The sequence below is a fragment of the Gopherus flavomarginatus genome, chromosome 15, assembly GCF_025201925.1.
Source record: "Gopherus flavomarginatus isolate rGopFla2 chromosome 15, rGopFla2.mat.asm, whole genome shotgun sequence".
Classification (NCBI taxonomy): domain Eukaryota; kingdom Metazoa; phylum Chordata; order Testudines; family Testudinidae; genus Gopherus; species Gopherus flavomarginatus.
Window position 1 is genome coordinate 31,102,230 of NC_066631.1, and position 18,295 is coordinate 31,120,524.

Here is an 18,295-nt window from a genome sequence, read left to right on the forward strand (position 1 = left end):
AACATCCCAGATCACACAGGAGGGGCACCCTGCATGCACACAATGCTAAATCAGCCTAATCAGAAACCTCTGAAATCACATGCCTTCGAACTATTCAAGTGGGACTGGGAGGTATTTTTAACAAGTGTTTGTGAGACACTTTGTATAACTGTCAACCTTGCATGCGGGAACTGAAGTCTGATATTCCTGTTTTCCCTTCTCACTAACAGTTCTCTTGAAACCTCTGGCACAGGCATTCTGGAAATGTTAACCATCACTGATCCCTTGGGAAACAGAAGAAAGCGAGGGCTGGGTACTGTGTGAGAGAATGTGGAAAAGACGGATAGTTGGATACCTCTTGTTGCACAAATTTAATAGCAGCTCTCTGAGTCCAGAATCCAAAAATCCCAACCCCACTGGGTGTTCTCCCACACAAGAATGCTTTCCCTTAAAAAAAAAAATCTGGGACTCCTCTGGCCAGGCTCTGAGATCCCAGGTCATTAAATGACTTGGAATGGTGTGCTTAAAAATAGCAGCGTCTGTTCAGTTCTCTCCCGTTGGGGTGAGAGTTCTACGTAAGAGCAATGTCTGACTATGCGGGATGTAGGCAGTAAATAAAGTTGTTTGTTATGCTCAGTAAGAGGCTTCCTGAGCCTGGCACATAACACTCCTCAAACCCAACACGGGCACCCAGGAAAATGAATCTAAATTAATGTAAAGTGTGAATATTGAAATAATTAGTTAACCTGCATTAAATCCCTGTGTGGACGCTGTTCTTCAGAATTGTGGGACTAATTCAATTTATTTTAATTCACTTCAGAATTATGCCAAGTTAGAGAAACTCCTCTGGGAAGCTGATGTCGGCAGAGAACCCAGACTGCTGTATTTCACAGCTCAGGTATAGGGACAGTTTTCCACTCTGTCCTACAATGAGTAGGGCAAAACCTTTTGGCTATATCAAGCTTGCTCAATATTTTGGCACCACACTTGACATAATCTTTTTTTTCCATTGTAGAGAGCTGGACCTGTGCTATTTTAAGTGTTGCACACAGGTCATCTGCCTGTCTGAGACTGTGATCTCATCAGGTCTCACGCACTAAGCACCGTGAGGCATGGTCAGTGCTACTTGTATGGAAGGGAAACCGAAGGCGCTGCAGGAAGCAGTGGTGGTGATTAAGTACAGACTCCGTTTGGACCCACCCCTCAACCTGAGGCTGGGGAGCACTTTGGCATTAGAGCTGCCTTTTGAATGAGTGAAACTAAGGTCCTCCTGGCCACATGAAATCATCAGCGATCCTGGGCCATGCACTGTTTTACAAGGGGTGAGATGTAAACTTGTGGGGGGTTTTGTCCTATAATTTAAGTAATTTAGATTGTGAGTTTGAACGCCCCCTACAGCGGAGTAATGTTCTTCATTTCCCAGTTTTGAGCACTGTTGCTCTGTGCTGTTAAATAACTTTTGAATCCCAACCCCTGAGCTGGCTGCCTTTCTAAGGCTGCTTAAGTGATTTGTGTACATTTGTGATCAATCATCTAATCTAGATAGATAATTTCAGATCCAAAAGATTCCTGCCCAGTGAGTGCCTTCCCCTGCATTGCTTTCTGGCTTTCATTCTATTTTATTTCATTTTTAGGGATGTGGCCAGTCCCCCATGCCCCCATTCTATCAGTTCCAATCAGAGTGTGTTTCACCAGCACGAGCAAGTCCTAGCACTGTGTTATGTGCCCTATTTCGTACTGGTAAAAAACACCTTCAATTACCAACCTAGTTTGAATTTTCTTTCCTTCTTACTGTGGCCTTCTGCTCTTAATTGATTTTCTGCCTTAGCCTGAAAGTAAACAATGATTATTGATAGATTCTGCATTCAGCAAGGGCAATTGTGATTGTCTAGTCCGACCTCCAGCATAACACAGACCATTTGACTTCCCCAAATAATTGCTGTTTGAATTAGAGCAGATTTTGTAGAGTGGTTTTCAGCCTGTTGTCCGCCGAACCCAGGGGGCTTTGCAGACTATGTCTATGATTTCCAAAGGGGTCCGCTCACATCTTCATTTGAAATTTGTAGGGCCCCGCAAATGAAAAAAGGTTGAGAACCACTGCTGTAGGACAACATCCAATCTTGATTTAAAAATTTCCAGTGCTGGCGAGTCCCCCACGTCCCTGGATAATTACCCTCGCTCCCCTCAGACAGAGGTATCCAATTAAAAGAGTGGCACACTCCTGGAACGAGAGCAGTTTTCTTGGGGTGAGAACCATTACTAGAAGTGGAATGCTGGCAGACAGGAGTCGCCTGGCAGCAGAACTGGACCAGCATCCTTCTCATTCAGACCCAGGCTCTATCAGCACAAAGCTCTCCTGCATTTAGCTTGCTGCCACCTTTGCAGAGACTGTGTGTGAGCCCAGTGATGGTGTGAGAGGCTCTGGCTGCCTGAGTGGCTTTAACAGCTGTATCTACTCCTTGGGGCTCTGACTGGGGTTGCTGGAGTGCTTCTGAAGCCAGCAGGCTCTGGGCAGAATTGTACAGCTCCCTGCCGGGTGGAGAAGAAACACACTCCAAGCCATTCCCCCGGCGTATTTCAGTGAAATCCCTCCGGCAGTTCGAGCAAAGTTGGCAGGGCTGCTTGGCAGGAGCTAGGTGCAGAGCGAAGGGCCTGCAATGCTGCTATGCATGCCTGGGAGCCAAGGTAGTTGCAGCCAGAAAGGGAGTATCTTGGGCTGTGGAGCAGATGAGGACAGCGCTAGTTGGAAATGCCGCTGCTGATGCCCTTGGGACTTGGGCACTTCCTGGACTCTGTGCTGCATGGCAGCACCATGATGTGTCACCACCAGGGTGCAGAAACCAGCTACCACGACGGTTCTTCTCATAGACTCTAGGACTGGAAGGGACCTCGAGAGGTCATCGAGTCCAGTCCCCTGCCCTCATGGCAGGACCAAATACTGTCTAGACCATTCCTAATAGACATTTATCTAACCTACTCTTAAATATCTCCAGAGATGGAGATTCCACAACCTCCCTAGGCAATCTATTCCAGTGTTTAACTACCCTGACAGTTAGGAACTTTTTCCTAATATCCAACCTAAATCTCCCTTGCTGCAGTTTAAGCCCATTGCTTCTTGTTCTATCATTGGAGGCTAAGGTGAACAAGTTTTCTCCCTCCTCCTGATGACACCCTTTTAGATACCTGAAAACTACTATCATGTCCCCTCTCAGTCTTCTCTTTTCCAAACTAAACAAACCCAATTCCTTCAGCCTTCCTTCATAGGTCATGTTCTTAAGACCTTTAATCATTCTCGTTGCTCTTCTCTGGACCCTCTCCAGTTTCTCCACATCTTTCTTGAAATGCGGTGCCCAGAACTGGACACAATACTCCAGTTGAGGCCTAACCAGCGCAGAGTAAAGCGGAAGAATGACTTCTCATGTCTTGTTTACAACACACCTGTTAATGCATCCCAGAATCACATTTGCTTTTTTTGCAACAGTATCACACTGTTGACTCATATTAAGCTTGTGGTCCACCATGACCCCTAGATCTCTTTCTGCCATACTCCTTCCTAGACAGTCTCCTCCCATTCTGTATGTGTGAAACTGATTGTTCCTTCCTAAGTGGAGCACTTTGCATTTATCTTTATTGAACTTCATCCTGTTTGCCTCAGACCATTTCTCCAATTTGTCCAGATCGTTTTGAATTTTGACCCTGTCCTCCAAAGCATTTGCAATCCCTCCCAGTTTGGTATCGTCCGCAAACTTAATAAGCATACTTTCTGTGCCAACATCTAAATCGTTGATGAAGATATTGAACAGAGCTGGTCCCAAAACAGACCCCTGCGGAACCCCACTTGTTATACCTTTCCAGCAGGATTTGGAGCCATTAATAACTACTCTCTGAGTATGGTTATCCAGCCAGTTATGCACCCACCTTATAGTAGCCCCATCTAAATTGTACTTTCCTAGTTTATCTATAAGAATATCATGTGAGACCGCATCAAATGCCTTACTAAAGTCTAGGTATATCACATCCACCGCTTCTCCCTTATCCACAAGGCTCGTTATCCTATCAAAGAATGCTATCAGATTAGTTTGACACGATTTGTTCTTTACAAATCCATGTTGGCTATTCCCTATCACCTTACCACCTTCCAAGTGTTTGCAGATGATTTCTTTAATTATCTGCTCCATTATCTTCCCTGGCACAGAAGTTAAACTAACTGGTCTGTAGTTTCCTGGGTTGTTTTTATTTCCCTTTTTATAGATGGGCACTATATTTGCCCCCTTCCAGTCTTCTGGAATCTCCCCCGTCTCCCATGATTTCCCAAAGATAATAGCTAGAGGCTCAGATACCTCCTCTATTAACTCCTTGAGTATTCTAGGATGCATTTCATCAGGCCCTGGTGACTTGCAGGCATCTAACTTTTCTAAGTGATTTTTTACTTGCTCTTTTTTTATTTTATCTTCTAAACCTACCCTCTTCCCGTAAGCATTCACTATATTAGACATTCCTTCAGACTTCTCAGTGAAGACCGAAACAAAGAAGTCATTAAGCATCTCTGCCATTTCCAAGTCTCCCGTTACTGTTTCCCCCTCCTCACTGAGCAGTGGGCCTACCCTGTCCTTGGTCTTCCTCTTGCTTCTAATGTATTGATAAAAAGTCTTCTTGTTTCCCTTTATTCCCATAGCTAGTTTGAGCTCATTTTGTGCCTTTGCCTTTCTAATCTTGCCTCTGCATTCCTGTGTTATTTGCCTATATTCGTCCTTTGTAATCTGACCTAGTTTCCATTTTTTATATGACGCCTTTTTATTTTGTAGGTCACGCAAGATCTTGTGGTTAAGCCAAGGTGGTCTTTTGCCACATTTTCTATCTTTCCTAACCATCGGAATAGCTTGCTTTTGGGCCCTTAATAGCGTCCCTTTGAAAAACTGCCAACTCTCCTCAGTTGTTTTTCCCCTCAGTCTTGATTCCCATGGGACCTTACCTATCAGCTCTCTGAGCTTACCAAAATCCACCTTCCTGAAATCCATTGTCTCTATTTTGCTGTACTCCCTTCTACCCTTCCTTAGAATTGCAAACTCTATGATTTCATGATCACTTTCACCCAAGCTTCCTTCTACTTTCAAATTCTCAACGAGTTCTTCCCTATTTGTTAAAATCAAGTCTAGAACAGCTTCCCCCCTAGTAGCTTTTTCAACTTTCTGAAATAAAATGTTGTCTGCAATGCAGTCCAGGAACTTATTGGATAGTCTGTGCCTCGCGGTGTTATTTTCCCGACATATATCTGGATAGTTGAAGTCCCCCATCACCACCAAATCTTGGGCTTTGGATGATTTTGTTAGTTGTTTGAAAAAAGCCTCATCCACCTCTTCCACCTGATTAGGTGGCCTGTAGTAGACTCCCAGCACGACATCACCCGTGTTTTTTACCCCTTTTAGCCTAACCCAGAGACTCTCAACACTCCCATCTCCTATGTCCATCTCTACCTCAGTCCAAGTGTGTACATTTTTAATATATAAGGCAACACCTCCTCCCTTTTTCCCCTGTGTATCCTTCCTGAGCAAACTATACCCATCCACACCAACATTCCAGTCGTGTGTATTATCCCACCAAGTTTCAGTAATGCCAACAATGTCATAGTTGTATTTATTTATTAGCACTTCCAGTTCTTCCTGCTTATTACCCATACTTCTTGCATTTGTATATAGGCATCTAAGATACTGGTCTGATCTTGCCTCCCAGCTTTGCCCTGACCCTCCTTTCTCTCTGCCATTATAGCCCGTGCTCCCTCCTGTTTCCAACCCATCTCCCAGGTCTTGTTCCCCACTTACCTGTGGCTTTGCTCACCTGTCCCCGTCGAACCTAGTTTAAAGCTCTCCTTACTTCTGCTGCGTCTTATTAGCAACAGGGCTGCTCGGATTCCTTCCGAGCCAGAACAGGGGTGGTGCAAGGGCCTCCCGGCTGCTGGGCCAGCAGGCTGCACCTGCCAAGTGCCAGCAGCAGGATGTGCAGCCTGGGCGTGGATGGCTGGAGCCGCTCCCGCCCGCTGAGCTCGCTGCCGGGACTTATCCCATTAGGACGTGTTTCACCAAAGAACATTCTTAAACCGTTGATGGAAACTTTCTTCCCTTTGCATCAGACCTTCTTCAGTCCCCAAATATCTGGTTATGTTCAGCTGTGTGCTCACACGGGCAGGTCGGTGTAGATGAAGAGTGTGTGTGAGTTGCAAGGAGAGTGGTCTGGGGGGGGGTGGCAGGTGGGGAACGATGTCCCCCTCCCTCATCTTCCCCTTTATAGAATTCCCCAAAACTCTCCTGCCTGCCAGCCCGTTTGGCTGTGGGCCTTGGAGCAGCCAGTCCCCTCACTCAAACCTGGAGCTGGGCTTTATTTTTAGCAATGACATGTGTCAACTCAGCAGCTGCTATGGCAGGGGGCGGGGAAAGGGAGGGGCGGCCGAGGGGGAGCTCCTTTCCACTGGTCTCTTGCTCTCTTTGCTTTTTCTGCTTGGTAGGATCTTTTAGCTGCTAATAGAACCGGGCGTCTGTCTAGGACTTTAACTCCCTGAATCCCACGGAGCCGCTTGTACAAAAGGTAGAGTCTCTGCTTGGCTTGTTTGGTCAGTTGGTTTGGTTTGTGTCCTGAAGGAGACATGTGTTGCTTTGGGATCCAAAATGGGCTTTTTTGAGTGTGCTTGTTGCTGGGCTCTTGACTTTCAAAAGCGGGTGGGGGGCTATTTTTAGCTAGCTATGAAGGGCTACAGTAACAGGTTTGCCTTTGGTGGACTGCATCCATTGGCTGGTTTTTCTCTCCCAGCAAACAGAAATTGTGTGTGTGGGAGGGGTGTGTGGGGGAGGTGGTGTGTGTGTAGGAGGGTGCATGGGGAGCTGGTGTTTGTGTGGGGGGGGCGCGTGGGGGAGGTGGTGTGTGTGGGGAGTGGGGGGGTGCGTGGGGAAGGTGCTGTTTGTGGGCAGGGTGTGTGGGTGAGGTGTGGGGGGCTGCATGGAGGAGGTGGTGTGTGTGTGGGGGAGATGGTGTGTGTGTGTGGAGGGGTGCGTGGGGGAGGTGTGTGTGGGGAGTGGGGGGGTGCGTGGGGGAGGTGGTGTTTGAGGGCAGGGTGTGTGGGTGAGGTGTGGGGGGCTGCGTGGAGGAGGTGGTGTGTGTGGGGGTGTGTGTGTGGGGGAGATGGTGTGTGTGTGAGGGGGTGGGGGAGGTGGTATTTGTAGGCAGGGTGTGTGGGTGAGGTGGGGTGTGGGGGGGATCGTAGGGGAGATGGAGTGTGTGTGTGTGTGTGTGTGTGTGTGTGTGTAAGGACAGCACAGGGTATGTCACTCTCTTGGTTTTTAGACTACATGATTCATTCACCAGGACTTTTGTTGTTTGTCATCACTATCTGCCCTGCTCTCCTCCCCCTGCCAGGATCACCAGTTTCAGTAACGCTGCAGGGCACTGAACTCCTGGAAAGCAAAAACAAACCGCTTTCTGGCCAGAATCTCATTTTGAGAACTCTTGCTCATATCCATGATCCTTCTAGCCCAGTAGCCTGTCTCTGACAGTGGCAGCACCAGCTACTTCAGAGGAAGGTGTAAGAACCTGGCAGTAGCAGTTATGGGATCATTTGCTCCCCATATTAGGTCTCCAAAAGCCAGAGATTGGCTGAAGCCCTGAGGCCCGGAGTTGAGTAGCCCTTCTGCTTGTTATCCTTGACGGTAGCTCTGGAGAGAACTTTGCAGCGTGGCTGCTCTTAATAACAAGTTTAGCGTAAAACACCTGGGACCAAATGTCCTGCCTGACGTAATTACTGCTCGTAAGGTTTGCAGTCCGAAGCCGCAGGACAGTATCAGTGTCTCTAGCACCTGAGTTTCATGTGTTAGTTTTGGAAGCTGCTTCTCAACTTCCTCTGTGAGCTGTTTGCTTCTGAATGAAGTGTTAACTTCGCCAGTAGACGTCTGGCCATAAAGTGATGGAAAGTCTTTATCGTGTGGAACCCTCACTCATGTTCAGCCTCTCAGCAGAGCGATTGGCAACTAAACTCACCAAGGCTCACAGCTCAGTGCTGCTTTTCAGGATAAGGGAGGAAGAATTTTCATTTGCTCGGAGGTAACATGAATTGTGGCAATGAAATGTCCCCTGAGGCCTGTGTCTGGTCTGCCTGTGGGTTACATTCCAGTAACCTGTATTTAGAGGCTGCTGACACTGCTGCCTTGAATATGCAATGCACGGCAAAAGAGTTAAGGAAAGTTCTGACTGGGGAGGCCGTCATGCCCAGACTTCAGTCTGTCAATGAGGTCTGGGGGCATCTCCCATTCAAAAATCTATGAGACAATTCATCCCAATTTGCATATTAATAAGCTACCAGGGCAGTAGGCATTGGGTGAGCAGCACAGAATCTTAACCTCCAACGCCCCTGTGCAGCTCCCAGCTGGGTGTGCCACTCCTGCCAGCGATGGGGGACATGTTAGGACTGCAGGAGTCCATGTGAGGGACGCTGGGGAGGGGGATATGCGCGGCGTGCTGTCCCGTGGCAGGGGGAGCTGCTCTCTCCAGCTTTACAGCATACCTGCAAGTACCACACATTGTTGGAGCCCCTCCATGCGGCTAGGCCTGGGGGATACATGGAAAACCTCAAAACCACTATTCTAGAGAGATCTCCATTGTTCTCCCCCTCACTATTTGGTGTAAAATGGACCCTGTGAGGCAGGGCATGGCCTTTGCTGGCAGGGAGCTCACGGGCCCTCACCTGGCTCTCCATGCAGTCACGAGGAGCTCTTGTCACTGGCTTCAGCACGAGACAAACCTCGAGATCAACAGTCGCTGTTGAGAGCAGGGAAGGAGGTCAGAATCTGGTGGCAGATGGGATGATGTCGCCCCTCCTCCTGGCAGGGGTTTCTGCTTTGACCAGCCAGGGTGACCATACTGGTGTGCAGTGCCCGTGCTCCTCGCACAGCTGAGGAAGGGGAGAGGGTGGTGCAGTGAGCCAGGGTGTCTGGGTTCTGTTCCCAGTTCCTCTGCTAAGTGCTAACACAGCTGTAAAATGGGTATAATATTCAGCTCACTGCCATGTTATGGGGCTAAAGTCATGTCTGTGCAGCCCAGAGAGCTTTGGAGGGAAGGTGTCAGAGAGAAGTGCTATGTCTGCCAATTCCCCAGGCCCCACTCCTGTCTGGGGAGCCATGGGCAAGGCTTATGCTTTTGTTGCACCCGAGCAGTTAATGGCAATCCTTGGCAGCCTGGGGATGTCTGGTTAACACCCACCCCTGTGCACACCAGCAAGCTGAGCCTGTGCTGGAAATGGCCCCAGAGGAGGACGGGGACAGCTACTGCCACGGCAGGGCAGAATGAGGACAGTGCTGGCCAGGGATGTCTGTGTCGCCTTTAATCAATTGTCAGCCCCAGTGCAGATGCCGACAGCAGTGTCCGGCCTTGGGCTACCCAGGCCCTTTGCCTGCCTGTGAAGAGCCTGGGGATAATTCAGAGCCCCAAGAGAAAGGGGAAGACTCTGCTCTGCTCGCTGACTCCGAGCACGTAAAGAGCAAGCCAGCTTGAGTTCTGCCCTGCTGATCTAGGCTGGTGTCAGTGCCAGGGGCCTCTAGCCATCCACTGCCCAGCACCCCCACCGGGCTGAAAGCAGGGGCTGGGAGTCAGGACTCCTGGGTTCTGCTCCCCGCGCTAGGAGGCAGTGCTGAATCCTACAATATCAGGGTTGGAAGGGACCTCAGGAGGTATCTAGTCCAGCCCCCTTCTCAGAACAGGACCAAGCCCCAGACAGATTTTTGCCCCAGATCCCTAAGAGGCCCCCTCAAGGACTGAACTCACAACCCTGGGTTTAGCAGGCCAATGCTCAAACCACTGAGCTATCCCTCCTGCCTAGTGGTTAGAGTGGGAGGGTGCTGGGTGTCAGGGCGCCAGGGCTCCACTGGCATTTTAACCACTGGTTTATCTAACTATATTCTGGGCAGACCTAGCCAGCGTGCGTGCATGTGTGTCTGTGTGTTGGTGGGTGTGTCTGTCCTCTGTGTGTGTGTGTCTGTCGGTCTCTGTGTGCGTGTGTGTCTCTGTGTGTGCTAGAAAACCCAGACACTGGCAGCCACCTGTGCCCTCCCTAGGCCACTGCTTCCCTCCCCGCCCGCCCGCCTCAAGGCGGCTCCCGTGGTAGCAGCAGTGGAAGATTCGAGAGCCGGCCTGTGACCCAGCAGGGGTAGGATGGGCGCCCCCCCGAGAACTCCATCACGCCTCCCCACTGGGCTCATTTCGGACAGGCCTAGGGGCTACCGCGGCAGCCACTGCCGGGTTTACAGCGGCTCCATGGAGCCGGGCCCATGCTAGAAGGGGCCCCAGCCTGCTCCGCTTGCACTGCGCCCCGAGACCGCACTGGCTCCCCCCACCCACCACTTGCTCCTCTCGGCCTGCCCCCCTGGCCGAGGACTCTTCTCCACCCACCCCGACCCCCCCCCTGCTCCTCTCAGCCTCCCGGCCGGACCCCAATGCACTTCTGGCTCTGGGCAGTCTGCTTCCTACCAGCTCTCTCCCTGGAGCTGAGCCACCTGGGACTGGGGCAGAAGCCTGGCCAGTCTCAGCCAGGTGTGTGTGTGTGTGGGGGGGGAACAGTGTGAAGGGCTTGGCTGGGCCCCCCAGGGAAGTGTGTCTTGAGGGACCCTGGCCGGGGCCAGGGCAGGTCCTGGGCTGGCTGATTGCACCACTCCCGAGGGGCTGCAGCGATTCCTGGCCCTGGGACCAGCCCTGGCTGTAGGGTGACCAGACAGCAAGTGTGAAAAATCGGGACGGGGTGGGGGGTAATAGGAGCCTATATAAGAAAAAGACCCAAAAATCTGGATTGTCCCTATAAAAATGGGACATCTGGTCTCCCTACCTGGCTGCGTTGCTGTCTCAGCCCAGCAGACACAGTCACCTCCCAGCAAGGCTGGTGACTGCAGCTGGGAGGCAGGGCTTGGGGGAGTGGGTCTGTGGGGAGCCTGGGGTGGGAGGTGCTGCACTGTGAAGGGGTGGGGAAGATCTGTGTGTGCTGGGGCACTAGGGAGTGGGGGTTCCGTGGGGGGTGCTGGGCAATTGTGGTGGGGCTGTGGGCAGGGGTGGTGGTGTGCAGGGGGCTGTGGATTTGTGGGTGGGTCTGGGGGAACACTGGGCACAGTGGGTCTGGGGGGGCTCTAGCCATAAGGAGTCAGGGGGTGTTGGGTTGGGAGGGGGCTGTGTGGCGCGGCATAGGCCCACCCTGAGGGGAAGTGGCATGCTGGCAGCACAGGGCCACGCAGGCCACTGTGCGCCTGGCAGCTGCCAGTTTGTAAATAGTGCCCTTGCCTTGGGCGGAGCAGGGCCACCCCTGCCATGCCATACCCCATTGCCTCTCCATAGGTGCCGACTTCCCCTCTGCCTGGTGGGTGCTTGACCCCCCCCCCGGCCCTGCCCTTGCCCCACCCCCATTCCACCCCTTCCCCAGAGTCCCCACCCCACCTTTCCCAACCCAAGTCCTGCCCCAAACAGCTGTTTGGCAGCAGAGACATGGAGCGCTCAGGGGAGGAGGATGCAAGGAGGGGGCAGAGGGAACTTGGCTGCTGGTATGTGTGGAGCTCCGGAGCACCCATGGAGTTGGTGCCTATGCCTCTGGCTGGCCCCTTGCTCCGGGGACTGACCTCCCAACACCATGCTCCATTTGCTCCATGGGGGATCACAAATATGTTTGGTGCCGGCCCACAAAAGGTTAATTCAGCCCTGTGGGACTGGCGACCGGCAGAGCGCCCCCCGCTGCGTGCCGCCGTGCTTGGGGCTGCAAAATGTCTAGAGCCGCCCCTGCTGCTACTCCCCCTGGGGCGGCATCACTGGTTGCCAGGCTACTTAGAGGGGCCTGCTCAGCCCGCTGGGTCGGACCCCACGTGAAGGGTGAGATGGGGCAGAGCAGCTTGTGTGTTTCATACATCTCTCGCTCATGGACTAATGACATCTTTGTTTTTTCTCTCCTCCCGCCTTCCTATGTGTGTGTGTCTGGTCCGGGGCCCAGGTCGATGTGTCATTTGTCTTCATAAAGCATCATTCCTTGTATCACACCCGAAGCTCTCCAGCCCTCAGGCACGGTCACAGCAGAAGCATGGCCATCTCATCACGCCTTGCACTGTGGGAGCAAAAGGAAAGTGACGACACTCGTGCTGCTGCGGGGGCAGGGTTCCCTCCGGCACCCACCTAACGTGGCATGTCTCTCCTGGGTGTGGGGCCTCGGGCTCTTAGAAGGAGCAGATCATTGAAAGGAGCTAAGAGCTCCCAATTGCACAGTAGCAACGCTTTCAGCAGGGGGGCAAGGAGCACGCCTGGCTTTAACCATTTGCTAGCCAGCACGATCCATTCCTTTGGTTTCACTTTACCCATTAGATTTGGCATCTCATAGTCAATGGCTCGCTTGTTGCCCCCTGTGCATGTCCTGCTGCCTTCCACAAATGCCCTTTGTGAGCATCCTAGCTCCTAGCACATCGGGGGCCATTTGTGTGTTGTGTTTTGTGTTGTGAGCTATTTCTCTACTGCCTTGGGAGCAGATGGCTCCTGCCAGTAAATTCCAGGTAGAAGAAGAGAGTTAAAATATGCTTGAAAAGTAGAATAACTATCCTCACCTGAGGTTAAAGCCATGTGCAGGTGCGTGTGAGAGGACATCATGGGTCTGAAGTTCCAGTCTTCTTTCAGACACAAGTAAGAAGGTTTAAAGGGCCTGAACTGTCAGAGCTTTCCTAGGTTTGAAAATGGGACTGTTCCTGTGCCTCTTTGCAACAGCCACGTCCTTTGCGATGTGTGTGGGGCCAGATCCCAAGCCCGGTGAGGGCAGTGCAAGTCTTTCCATTGGCTTCAGTCAGCTTTGGAAGAGGCCCTTACACATGTCCACTCTTGTAAGAGGAGGAGAGGATAATGGTTTATGGAGGCCTCGATCTGCTTCTGCAAGCTACCCTTGGGGCTGCTTTGCCAGGGACACTAGGACATTGTAAAGCCAGTACTAGGCATAGACAGACTAAGCAGTTGCTTAGGGCCCCAAGCAGCTCAAGGGGCCCCCCATTAAGTATTAGTATGTGCTGTGTGTGGTGAGAGGGACACCAAAATATTCCATTTTAAAGCCCACCCATGGACTTGCACTGGCACTTGTAAAGGTGCTGGATATGTATCCTCAGAAGGTTGGACGGCTTCTGCCTGCATACAGGGGAACAGATGAAAACTCATCCAGCACTTCTTTTTGTCCACTAAATAGCTAGTGGCTTTAAATCAACTGAAGGTAAACACAACAACAACAAAAAACCCAGCTGCACATCTTGTTCAGCACAAATGGGGAAACGTGTAGGAAACGTCTGAAATGTCATAAGCAAAGGAGGGAGCGCTAGTTAATGGGGCAATGACTAGGCTAGATGGCCTCAAATTAGACCACTCCGGCAAAGTCCCCAGTGATTTTCAGAGGTGCAAGGGGGAATTGCATTGGGGGATGTCATCTAACTGCCCTTGGTCCTTTGGAAAGCTCCCCTGCAGTTCCATGTGGGGTATTTCCCTTAAATTTGCTTAGTTGTTTGGAAAGAAATTGGTGCTGCTAGTCTGGTCTTCATGAGTGACCCTACGACAACAGTCGTGTGCTCATAGGCAACCCCACAACAACCCAGCAGGTGCAACCCCAAGACTCTCAAGCAACCCTACAATAACAAGTCAGCCTACACATACCTGTAGTAGATGCAGCCCTGGGGAGGGAATAAATTCAGCAAGGGGAGAGTCCAGTTCCAGATCGTGAGTGATGGTGGTATGATGAGCGACGAGAATGTCTGATTGTTGGATAGAGCTCTGCAAGCCTCCAGCCATGTCTCTCTCACTTTGCTACCCCCGTGTGATGCTATAGCAGAGTACGGGACTTGGTTGCGTCATGTATGTTGACTAACTGCTCTCTGAGGGGGTTGTGATGCCGTCTGAGCCCGAAGAGCAGACCTTTGCCAGAGCCCACGAGGCATGCTATCAAATAATGTAGCCTCTGCTTGTGCAAACAGATCAGGGAAGAGGACCAGAGTCCACCCCCTTCCTCGCCATCTCTGCTTTTCTCAGTGATTCCTGGGGGATTCATCAAACAGCTTGTTCGGGAAACAGAGAAAGAATCCAAGGTAGCTAAACGGAAAGAGAAAGGCACCTTGAACTCCAAAGAAGATGTAAGTACCGAACGAATTGTACCCCGCATTCAGTATCCTGGGGGTCAGCTGTTGGTGTAACCTCCTCCATCACATGTGTATGGCGTGGCCCCCTCAGTTTGCTGGGCCACAGGATACCAGACTACTACAATTTCCTGTTAGAGGAGTTGCTCCTTTAGCTCAATTAGTAATGGCTGGTGCTTTTAGTGCTGGATGTCCCAGGTTCATCCCCCATTGACAAGCTGACAGGGCCCCAGTATCTGTGCACCTGGGATAATGAGTACACCTTGAAAATGCCTCGGTGCTAGAAAGGCAGAATGTTGTTGTCCATGACATTACAAGTGCTAAGATTTGGGTTTAGTGAGGGCTGCCGGGAGCAAGAGGGGAGAAGCTGCTAGTTTTACTCTTGTTTGCACAATTGTGCTACTAACAGATCAAAAGTGCTGGAGCCTCACTGCAGAGGATGAAAACACTGGTAATGAATCTTCCTAACAGAGCTAATTGTTAATAGACAATAATATCAAAGCTTGCAAGGCTCCTCAACCCAGGTTGGTAGTTGGTCCATGAGTAGGCTGACCAGATAGTAACTGTGAAAAAACAGGGTAGGGGTGGGGAGTAATAGGCGCCTATATAAGAAAAAGTCCCCCAAAATGGGACAGTCCCTTTAAAAACAGGACATCTGGTCACCTTGTCCATGAGCAATACCAAACCCAAAGTCCCCAGTGTCTTTCTATGACAGCTGCTGTCACTGGAGTGTTTGGTGCTAGTTGCAAAGTTTTTCACGTGAGATGCAGGAATCTGAATCAGGGCAGTGTCTTCAAATGGGTAATAAATGAATAAGTTGGAGAGGGTTGAGAGAAGAGCCAAAAAATAATTAAAAGGTTGGAGAACATGCCACATAGTGATCCACTGAGCTCCTTAAGTCTATGTAGCTTAACAAAGAGAAGGTTAAGGGTATTCACAGTCTGTAAGTACCGACGTGGAGAACAGAAATTTGCTAAAGGGCCCCTCAGTCTAGCAGGCAAAGGTTTAACAAGATTAAATGGTTGGAAGTTGAAGCCAGACAAATTTGGACTGGGAATTAAGTACCGTACATGTTTTTTACAGTGAGGGTAATTAACCACTGGAACATTTACCGAGGGCCATGATGGATTCTGCATCGCTGGTAGTATTTAAAGCAGGATTGGGTGTGTTTCTGAAAGTTCTGATCTGTTTCAAACAGGACTGAATTCAGTGAAATCCTGCGGCATGGGCTATGCAGGAGGTCAGACTAGAGGATCACTGTGGTCCCTTCTGGCCTTACAATCTATTAACCTAATCAAAGCTATTTGAGCTTGGGAGTCAGTGGGAGCCAAATGCTGGCCTGACTTACACTCTTTCCAGCCTTGGGACCCGCCCCAGGAGGTCCGGCTTGCCGTTCAGACCAGTTGCCTTGATCCCAGCTAGATTCCCAGGGTCCTGAGCAGCCACAGCTGTGAGAAAAGATCAGCCCCATTGATAAAACTGCCCTCCAGATCCCAAGGAATCTCTGTCTTTTCTAGTAGGCAAAGCAATCTGTTTGTACAGGTGCTCTGGCGGCAGGGCCAGGCCAGGTCAGTCAGAAGGCAGCCAGGGGACGTGTGCACTGGAAGCAGCACTTCCAATGATGTTACCAAGGGAAGGTTCCTCGGGAATGTGCCAGGTAGCCTGTGGTCACCGGAAGGCCGCGCTGTCCTGGAATTTCCCTTGAAGGTACTGGGCTGCCTGGCTCCGGGTTGGAGTTTGCTGGGTAGCGATGAAAACAGGGAGTTAGTCCCAGTGAATGCCAGCATTTTCCTTGGGCAGAGACTGAGCACTATTAATGTATATCTGAGGCACTATTTACTAGTGCAATTAGCCACCCTAGACACGCTTCACAGCCATTCTAGAAATTGGGCAAAGTGAAAAATTCTCTGTGGTGCACGTTGAGCCTCCTGATCCCTGGATCACTGCCCAAAACAGAAGGTTCAAAGGTGCAACTAGCCAGCAAGGGAAGTGCAGAGTCTGTTCGATGACAGTTCCATCCCTGTGCCAACAGAACTTCTCCTGGGAGAAGAATTCTGTCTTCCCTAGCTAGATACAGCCCCAAAGGGTAATGGATAGATAGGGCCAGGTGACAAGGCTGTTGTTAATTCCCTCACTATCACCTCCACTGCCTGAGTCATGGCCAAGCAGAGAATGGAGCTAGACTGGACAGGCTAACAGGGAGTGCTTGGAAGGAGAAACAGGGGTCTCTCAGACTGTGTGCAGCCGGGGATGCGACTGGCCTTTCTGCAGAGGGCCAGCTCAAGGCCTCCGTTCTAATTAAGCCCCAGGGGTTTGGGCTCCAGCTCACACGTTCGAGTTAAAGCAAGCATTGTATGCTTCCCTGGGTCAGGGCAAGATCCTTAGGTCCCTAGGTGTCCAGCCCTGCCAGGCGTTCAGCATGCTCAGCTCCACCGAAGATGCTGGCACTAGGGCTGGCATGAAATTTGTCCACCAGCTCTGCTCGGCACCTTGCAGGATTAGACCCTGGGTAACATTGTCAGAAGGGCCAGGTTTTCACAGGTATTTGGCACCTGAAGGACTAGATGAGCGTCACGTGGGGTTTTCCAAAGCACCTGGGCACCTAACTTCAAAGTGAAATCAATGGGAGTCAGGAGCCCGGGGCCTTTTCCAAATCGCATGAGCTGCCTCTCTGCTCATTTAGGCACCTAAATAACTTTGGAAATCTGGCCTCACTGAATTAGGATCTAGGAGCCAACATCACTGCTGAAAATGAGACATAAGGACAAAGCTGCTTTTGAGACGTTGCCCTGAGTGCGTATTGCGGTTCTTGCGATTTGTGATCTGACCCTGCAGTTTATCCCTATCAATTGGAAGATACTTTTAGTTGCTCCAAGTCTCTCTCTAAAATCAAACCCTCCTCAACCCCCAGGTGAGGAGAGCACCTCACCAACCCCCCTGTAGCTCTGTGCCTGAGATGAGGCTGGGTCTAAGTTTCTGCAGAGACCCTGGTGCCTGTTGGCTGCCAAATCCGGGCTGATGAATTCACCGAGTGAGTTATTCCTCTGGTATCACCAGGCTTAATGCTAACAGGCTCAGCTTCATCTTGATTTTGTTTTTAGCCTCCTGGGAAGCCTGATGACAACCACGTGCAGCAGTTTGTGATACAGGATGAGAACATCCTTGAAGTAAGAGGAGAAATGGCAAGTGAAGGGCAACTGCTGCAAAACGGCCTGAATGGAGAGAAGCACGAAGGGGAAATGGCAGCGGAAGTTGCACCGAGAAAGCCTCTTCCCTTCAAGAGAGTCGTGAAGAGGAGCAACATCACGAAAGCCACCTCTCCAGCATCTGAAAAGGCAGCAGCCACTCCCAAACTAGGGGAGACAATCCCGCCAGATGAGCCCAAGGTTGCCAAACCTCCATGTCCTGAGCAGAGCTCTAAGGAACAAAGTAAAGGGGAAAATGCCCCTGCTGGTGCTCCAACTGTTAAGGATTTTCAGCGCCACTCTGAAGATCCTGCAAAGGAGGGCAACTCACTGAGGAGAAAACCTCCTGAAAGTTCAGGGAAAGAGAAGGCAGTAATGAAGAAGCAGCGGGAGCCCCAAATCAAGGCTGAAATCAAGAAGGGGCAAGAAGAGATTAAGGAGAAGCCTGGGGAAATCAAGGAAGAACCAGTGGAAATCAAGGAGGAACAAGGGGAGGTCAAGAAGAAGCCTGGAGAAATTGAGGAGGAACCAGTGGAAATCGAGGAGGAACCAGTGGAAAATAAGAAGGAGCCTGTAGAAATCAAGGAGTCAGGGGAAAGCACAGACTCAGACAAGGTGATTTTGTGCCCTGTCCATGTGTCCTGCTTCTCAGCTAGAGCATAGGGCAGGACTCTCTATACGCCATGGAGTTAGAGTAAAAACCCCTTCGATACGGGAGAACTGAAACAAAATAGAAGCTGTTTAAGGTCCCAGATCAGAGGACTCAGTATGTTATGTAGACTTAAAAGTGACAAGTTGATTAGAATGCATGCAGATGTTAAAATGTGGAAGAATGTTTAGTATTTAAATTTCATGAAAACCAGGTGGGATGTTGCATGCATTGTTTTCATGTATCTGTACCCAGTTATAATGTAATAGCAAGCATTTGCAGTCTCTATACCCCTGTAACTAAGTAACCCAGCAAACAGGAAAGAA

At 50.6% G+C, this 18,295-nt stretch overlaps 1 protein-coding gene across 1 annotated transcript in view; it reads left to right on the forward strand.

The window, feature by feature from the left end:
* Positions 1-6,436: 6,436 nt before the first annotated feature.
* The window catches only part of MYO18B (myosin XVIIIB), a 198,344-nt gene continuing 186,485 nt past the window's right edge, over positions 6,437-18,295 (forward strand). The window contains exons 1-4 of the mRNA XM_050924023.1: positions 6,437-6,558; positions 11,978-12,101; positions 13,975-14,132; positions 17,237-17,935. Of these exons, the coding sequence (XP_050779980.1) occupies positions 12,065-12,101; positions 13,975-14,132; positions 17,237-17,935 (894 nt within the window). The 5' untranslated portion in view covers positions 6,437-6,558; positions 11,978-12,064. The remainder of the gene's footprint in view (positions 6,559-11,977; positions 12,102-13,974; positions 14,133-17,236; positions 17,936-18,295) is intronic.